Source organism: Dermacentor albipictus, chromosome 2, assembly GCF_038994185.2.
Source record: "Dermacentor albipictus isolate Rhodes 1998 colony chromosome 2, USDA_Dalb.pri_finalv2, whole genome shotgun sequence".
Taxonomy (NCBI): Eukaryota; Metazoa; Arthropoda; class Arachnida; order Ixodida; family Ixodidae; genus Dermacentor; species Dermacentor albipictus.
Genome location: NC_091822.1, coordinates 74,820,037 through 74,828,113, shown reverse-complemented (window position 1 = coordinate 74,828,113; position 8,077 = coordinate 74,820,037). Strand labels below are relative to the sequence as shown.

The 8,077-nt window shown below is 47.7% G+C and overlaps 1 protein-coding gene across 2 annotated transcripts in view; it reads left to right on the top strand.

Annotated features, from left to right (window-relative positions):
* The first annotated feature begins 31 nt into the window (after window positions 1-31).
* LOC135913120 (TAR DNA-binding protein 43-like) overlaps window positions 32-8,077 on the top strand; it is a 33,458-nt gene continuing 25,412 nt past the window's right edge. The window contains exon 1 of one of the 2 annotated variants that reach the window (XM_065445802.2): window positions 32-364. In XM_065445802.2, coding sequence (XP_065301874.1) covers window positions 127-364 — 238 coding nt within the window. In that variant the 5' untranslated portion in view covers window positions 32-126. The remainder of the gene's footprint in view (window positions 365-8,077) is intronic. The other variant, XM_065445803.2, reaches the window with a different exon arrangement.

The following is an 8,077-nucleotide window of genomic DNA, read 5'->3' as shown; positions in this document are numbered from 1 at the left end:
GACGTCACTTACTTCCAAAACATTTCGAATCTCGCGTTCTCTCGTAGTGGTGCGAGAGTATCCAAAGTTTGATGTGTGTTGTGGTGTAAGTGTATGCTTGTGTGTTTGTTTATATAAAGTTTCAGAATGAGCTGTTTTATTCAAGTTTCAGAGGATGAAAGTGAAGAACCCATTGAACTTCCGTGTGAAGACGATGGCACACTGTTATTGACAACGCTGTCCGCTCAGTTCCCGGCCACATGCGGACTCAAATATCGAAACCCAGAGTCTGGAACGATGCGTGGAGTGCGTTTGGTCGACGGCCGATTTCACCCGCCAGACAACGGATGGGGCAATGTTGTGTATTACTGTGTTTTCCCCAAAGGTAAGACAACGTGCCGGCACCGTCGGCTGTGACGGTGGTTTCCTATCCGTGCTTAATGTGCCAGGAACACAAGCTCGATTGTTAGGCCTAATGCCCCGCAGCAGTGCCCCTCGGCCAGTCGGGGTTTCATCGCTTGTGTTTCAGGGACACGCGAGCCGTTCTTGCCTACGTGCCTCAAGGCGTCCGAGAGCGGCTCGTCGCAATTTCTGCTCGTGTCTAGCGCTGCCCGCGAGCCGGCTGCGCGACGGCAGCCGACTGGCGCCCTGACGCCAAGTTTGTTTGTAAACGTCGCTTCAATAGCATGTGTCGCGATCCAGTTTCAGGGAGGTAACGATAGGTTGCGTGGCTTGCTGTGATCGCGGCCCACCCTTGCTTTGCATCGTTTGAAAAACTCGTTGTTAGAGCTTCGATGCCTAAATGCTAACACCTTTGCTTCCTTCGTTAACCGGTTTAACGATTCTTCCGCTACCCGATGATGCGTATCGCATCGGGCCGAGGAAAGCCCGTGCGAGTGTGTGGTTTAGTTCCGCCATCGCGTACGCATCAAGTGCGCCTCCGTTAACGTAGTGCTCGAGCCCTAAAGTACTTTGAAGTGGCTGCGCGTTCGCTCTTGTGCGTTCCTTTTTTAACCGTCGCCAGTGCCGGATCACGGCCGTCATGCGTAGTCGGGCTGGCGGTTCGCGCGCGCGCGCGTACGAACAGCGGCGTTGGGTTTTTTTTCTTCCGTAAGCGTCGTTTTCTTGCCCGGGTCGCCGGCGGTCGTCGCCACGACCGGGCCCGATTGCTCGTCGGGGAGAGAGAGAGAGAGGAGGGGCCGTCGATTGTGCTTGATGGAAACGCGCGCTCACTTCGATGCGGAAATTCCTCCGGCGACCATCATCGAACACACTGCAACATAAAAATCACCGTCGCACATTTCGTGTTCGACGGCGTGAAACCCACCCGGCCTCGTTTGTCTCCGCGATCCTCACAACTGTAACCACGCGAGCTGTGGAGGAAAGGGTCAGAAGTGGCGGTTGGCATGGATGGCCTCTTCAACGACACCGCGACTCGGTCGCGGTTTGTGATCGGCGCGCTGGCCGCAGGACCACTTCCTTATACATGTGGGGAACGAACGGCCCTTCACGGTTAATCGAGCCGACAGCGCCGATACGACACAGCTTACACAGGCGTTCGTTCCCCCGTGCAGGGGAAGAAAAAAATAGTCTCACTCCGGCGTAGGCAGTTTGAACCCGACTTGCCAGTGCTTCGTCCCTCGCCAGTCGAGAACGGCTCGAGTGTTTGTCAGTTCCTTCGTGGCAAACCTGCCTTAGCTGCGCCATACACGCACTCCCGCATCCCTCTTTAAAACCGAGCTTGGACAGATGTGCGTGTTTTCCGTGCGATCGCGTTGTTTTGCGAAATACCAGTGTCCGTTGCACGTAGTACTACATCCACCCATACTTGCCTGCCTTCTGCGGCCCACTTTTAGGAGGGCACAATCGCGCCCGGTGCGCCTCAGGGCGGTCCTGTCTTCCGTTCCGTTCTTTTCTTTTTTTTCTCCCCTTTTTCCCTGCGGTGGTTGTGGTGGTTCTCTTTCCTCCATCCTGACACAGTTTCACGGCGCCGGCGTCCGTTCAACCCTCCCCGCGAAGTGTCTTCGTCGTCTGGTGGTCCCGCCGGAACAGCAGCACGACCGCTCATTACGCTAATCGGCTGGATGCCAGTGTCCCTCTCGCGTGCTTAATTCGTTTTTATTTCCTCTTCTCTCTGTCCCCCCTCCGTGCCGGTTCGCGTTTCGGCCCGAAACGAGCTGCTACCCGCGTGTCACCAGCCCCGCCCATTCGTTTATATGTTTCCGCCTGGTTAGGGCCGCTAACTCCGGACGTGTCGTCGGCATCAAGAGCGTAACAATTGGCATTAGGGGTGCCCGGCCTTGTAGAACCACTAATACGAAGGTGTCTGAAAGCTAGCATCGTCCGATTGGGGATTGCCCCTACTGTATTTGTGTGTGTTTTATAAAAGCGCTTGAGCTGTTGAGCATGTCCTGACTGCTTATTGCAATGGCAGTTACCATCACATGTAGTCATACCTAATTCAACGTAAATTAAAGCTCGCTAAAGTTGGAATGTAAACCACTAGATGAGAGTGTTAGAGATGAGATTCCTTTATCTCATTGGTGTTTGTGTGTTTATAGTGTCACTAAGAGACATAGATAACTTGGTTGTACGCAACGTGCACAGTCAAGCCTCATATATGGCTCCTGACCAAACCTCTCTGTGGGTATTGCTTCCAGAATGCATCGATTGGCCGAGCCAGCCAACGTAGATGTGATGAGAGAAATATTTGTACAGGCTTGTTTCCCACTTCCCTGCATTCTCAAACGTAGGCTGTAGCTGTTAAAGCTGACAGGCAAAAATTTGAGAGTAGTGCACATTGCGAAACAGGCTTTACAGATCTGAAGGATGTTATATTGTGGAGCACCAATGGTAACAGTACAGGGAGGTGAAATTTAAAATTTTGCAGGTGCTAACTGGAATAGGTTGGCGCAGGACAGGGGTAATTGGAGATCACAAGGAGAGGCCTTTGTCCTGCAGTGGACTGATGAGTAGGCTGATGATAATGAATAGTAACAGGAGGCATAAGGCTTTGTATCGGCATGGACCACATCAATTGTTAAAATAAATGAATATTAGTGGAATGTAGTAACTTTAAAGAAATGTTGCAGTACAATGCTACAAAGAGAGCCTGTGTTCTTTGAAAGCTGCTAGGCTTGGGCTGACCCCAGGTGGTCAGAATGAATCCAGAGTCCCCCATTGCGGCATGCTTAGTAACTATATTTTGGTTTTGATAAGTAAAACCTCATAATTTAATTTTGTGGACCAGTCGCCATAAACGTTGAGCTAACAAGGGTGAAGTGATCGTCAACTTTAAACTTTAAGGAGCCATAGCAGTCAAAACTCGCTCAGTTCTGTGGCATTCTCATTGGGTGATAGAAGATTGGTTAAAGGAAAAGAAAGAAGAAAAAAATGATGTTGAAATCTGTAGCATGCCTTGGGGGTCTCACTTTATCAAGCTTTACACAAGTGCCCAGTACCACGGTTTTGAATATTGTCGCATTCATACCTACTGCTGCACAGCGACAAGATAATCAAGGGCATGAATACACATTCTCCAGCTTGGGACAGACCAGAGCTAAACTTAAGTGCTGTCACATCAGCGACAGTAATGTAGAGCATTAAGTGGCTTGCTGCATATGGAATTCTGCTCACTGAGGACTGCGGCGGAAATCTGTTCGCTTGTTGTTGTGCAATCTGTGCTTTTATTCTAAAAACATTTAGAGAAGATTTAGTGTTTCTCACTGCATCATTCTTCCTCAAATATTGATTGCAACAAGCTTGCATTTGTTGATCTGCATTGTTCAATAAAGCATTTGACATTTTGTAACGGAGATGCAGGAGTTATATACTCGATGTATTTACAAACCATATGCGGCTATCTTGAAAGTGGCTGGCAAAACAAGGTTGCGGGACCAAATCCTGGCCACAATTGAATGGGGCTGAAATGCGAAAACACCTTTGTACCATGCATTGAGTGCACATTAAAGAACTGCAGGCGGTTGAAATTAATTCGGGCTCCCTCACTATAGCGTGCCTTTTGGCACGTAAAATACCACTTTTTTTACGGTGAACCATGCATACTCCACCCAGCCCGATACTGTTCATTGAAACAGGTGCTGGCGTGACCACTTCACTTCATAACAATATGTCTGGACATTTAGTCATCGAGGTGGCAAAACCATTCTGCATAACTGCAGGAGCTCATTTCACCAAGGATGAGTTGCTGACAAAACAGTGGTTTCAGATTTTTTTTCTTGGGGAACAAGGCAAGCAATCATGCAGTGTTTTATCGAATGATGCAAACCATGAATTGTGTTCTTGCTCCAAAATTTAAGTGACGAACCAAGCAGCAGATGGTTCAAGATCTTCTCATATAGTTGCTAGAATAAAAATGCAGGTTCATTATTTGTGGAGGCCTTGGCTCAACACCCTGCCCCCCTTCGTGTTAGGCGCTTGCCTTCAGAACAGCCCCCGTGCTTGACATCATGGGGCCGTTGTAGACACGGAGCAGCACAATGTGATGGTGACCAAGAATGAGAAGACATACACACAGCGCTAACTTTCAACTAAACATTTTATTCAATCGTATATGTTATTTATACAACATCAGGGGATCAAAAATAACACTAAGGAGACAACATATAATGGTGCAGTACTGAACCCACACATGTCGTCACTGTAATCGCATTGCACCATGTCATCTTCAAGGCGATGATTCTAGATACCCCTTTTCTTTCTCCAATAAGGCCAAAGATGGAAAGCTCACATCTTTCTTTCATTTTGTCAATTTCATGAGCTTCAATGATCTCGCGTGTCATTCTGTCTTGGGCCTTACTTAGAATAGTCGTGTCTTTGTAGACAGGGACACAGCCCCAGTCTACTTCGTGAGATATTTAGACTTAAGGTTGTGTTTATTCTCAGGAGGCGTGTGCTGGACTTAAGAACCTAGAGGAAATAAGCCTGCATTTTCATTTGCTTCTGCCCACTCGAAACTAGTAAAACATGCCATCTTAAGTTTGTGTTTTCAAAATTCACTGATCAAGTCTTGTCAGCATAAGCTTGAAACAAGTTTGTGGGCCCAAGCGAAACGTCTAGATGATTCGGGTTATCCTCTGAGCCTGTTGACTGCCGTAGCTGAAAATATGAGTAGGTGTAGGGCAGACCTCGGGGAGCGGACCGACATTATGGAAGCAAACAAAGTGGCCATAGTTCCATACATGCACACCATTTCGCATAATTTGGAAGGATAGCGAGAAAGTCCGCTTATGTTGGGCAAAATGTGAGTGTGATGTTTCCTTATTTGCTTTATTCACAAAATATAATGGGCCAAAGTGGCCCATGTTGAGTGCTGGCTTTAGTGCTGCGATGACTCATTCCGGTTCTTTAACATTTGCTCTCTTAAAAACAAAACAGCAACAGTTGTTACAAATGAAGGAAGATTAACTTTTGTTTTTTTTTTTATTATTGTGGCGAGAACAGACGTGTTTTCTGCTTTGTTATCTCGGACGCAAAAGAGAACAAACTTGAGACTAATTATGGTGCTTGAACAAATTTATTGTGTGTGCTTTGCAGTTAGTATTTAAACAAGTTTAATCACTGTCAACTGACTAGCAGCAGTCCTCACAATGGACAGCGCGTGTCTGCCTGTCTGATCGCGGCCACACATCCACACATGCTATGACTGAACACCCGGCACACGCGGCACCGACTTTCACTCCGCTGACTTCTGCTGATGGTGCTCCTCAATGGCTGCAGCAGGTGCATGAAGCAGGGCCACATTCTTGAGTCTGCCGCTAAGTTGGGAGACCATCTTATGTGGCGACTGAATGGAGGGTGGCACTTCCAGACCTCAGGGTGTGCAGGGGATCTTGGTGCTGAGGAGTCCACCCCCACCATTACAGGGATTCTTCCCATGCCTGGTAGCCTCACGGACATATACTTGGAATGGCACAGCTCATGCAGCTGGTACCTATCTTTAAAATGGCTCTCTGCACCATCGCTGACGTATGTTACGTGACAGTAGATGGGGGCTTTTTCATTAACACTCTGCGCACTCTGCCTAGGGCATTGCAGGCGTGTGCTGAAGCGTGATGCATGTCGTTGCTTACGACGGCAAAGGTGTGTGTTGCTTTCCTTGTTGGGGTGACACGGATGAAAATTGAGATTCATTTCTTGGGCCAATAGTACGATTGTGTTTCATTTGAGAGAAGAACAGTCTAATTTTCCACAAAATCAAAATGCAAAACAATGCTTTCGCACTGCTCGCACTTCTTTGCCTCATGAATCGCCGTGGCTTGAGTGCAGTGCATGTATTCATGAGGAATCCATTTGGTCGCCAATTTGCCAAACTCTTTCACAAAAAGGGTTGGAGACGTCGCCATTTCAATCGAGTCACCACTTTCCCAAACAGCAGATGTGGCCTTGTCCTTGTCAACCATTGCCAGGCTGGTCGAAGTGAGGCTCCATGTGCAGTGATCGCATTCACCTAACATACAATCTGTGGTTGGGGAGCTGCAAAAGCACAATGCTTTCATGCCTTCCAATGAGATTTCCATGCCAGTTACGTTCTCAAGCGCGAAGACACAAAGGTTGGCTTTAGCGCAGTAAATGCAAACGCAAACCTGTTGTTGTGCGAGCAGTGCCCATTTTGGGTGTAGGCTGTAAAACTTCGACAGGATGATGGCACTTGTGGGATGAGCTGCTTTGAACATCTGGAATGTCTCATGGGTGGAACGTGTTATAAACTGCTCTGAGTCATACTCTCTCTGGCCATTCGTGAGACTGACACGTCCTTCTAGTTCGGTCTCTGCCACGAGCACCCAAATTTGTACTTGGTGAATTAGTTGAGCGCAGATTCTACATCCCATGGGCTTAACTATGACCTCGTTTACGGATCACAATCTAACCACATTCCATGCTTCTCACGCCAATTTTGGGTCTTTCTGAGCATGTACGTTGCGACTGCTGGGATTGCTTCTTGAACGCATTAGTTTTCAACTTCTGGTGGCACGATGGTTGAAGAGACAGAGGTGTTCTCAATAGGACCTTGGAGCCTCGTATGCTTGCTTCAAGCAATTTAACCAACCAGCGCATGCACAGCATTCTGTCACAGACGGTTCAGGTGCACTGATGCCTCCGTATGCAGCTCTTAAGGCTGAATGCATCTTCATCACCACGACTTTCAGTCTCAACCCATTTTATCTTTCCATAAGCTGTGTCTGTGAATGGAAGATGGCTTCAATGCTGAAACATCAGAAGAGTGGTGGACATACCTGTTCAAGTCATCAATCGCTTCTTCTCCCTGAAGGAATGCCTAGTCTGCTTCATCGCGGGTGTAACTGGATGAAGACACGGTTTTCTTGAGGCGCGGAAAGCAGTGCTGGCATACCTCATTGGTGTCACAAATATCCTCAACCTCTCGCAGTAGCTTTTGCAGGGAGGCAACTTCCACAATGTTTACGCAACAAATTTTTAAAAAATTAAAAAAATTTTCTTTTTTGCACAATACTAGGACCGAGCGAGCTATGAGCCGCATGCATCGCATGTAGTGAACAGCTAGACCAAGTCGAAACATTTACACTGAACAGCACCACGCTCTCTGTGTAACTTTTTCTGCCCCGCTGTCGTTACTGAGCCTCCAGAATGTCTCATGGTTTCGTGTTTTATGAACAAGGCCATCTAACGCTTTTCACTGTGAAAACGTGTGGGCCACGCTCGGTTATCAAAAGACAAATGTCCATGTGGCGCCACCAGTGACCTCTGCTGTTCTCAGTGTGGGAAAGTGTGTCAGCAAGGGGTGGACAAAACTTCACAAATGAGGTAACTTCGACAGCCTTTGGCTCAGTCATGCTGCAGTGCACTTTTTCGGATGGCTGAAAGACAGAGGTGAAGGTCAAGGTAATACAGAAAGAAGTCTATCTGTGAGCCATGTGGAGAATGTTTGATAAAGGGAAACAAGAGAAATGGCTCGGAAAATTACTCAGATACGTTTTTAGAAAGGCACAGTGTGAGTTGGACAACGTAGTGCCGTTGGAAGTTCCAGTATCCATTGCATGTGGAGTATGGGGAGCAGGCAGTGAAGTGGCACCTCCATTATGGCGCACCTGCTTTTTAT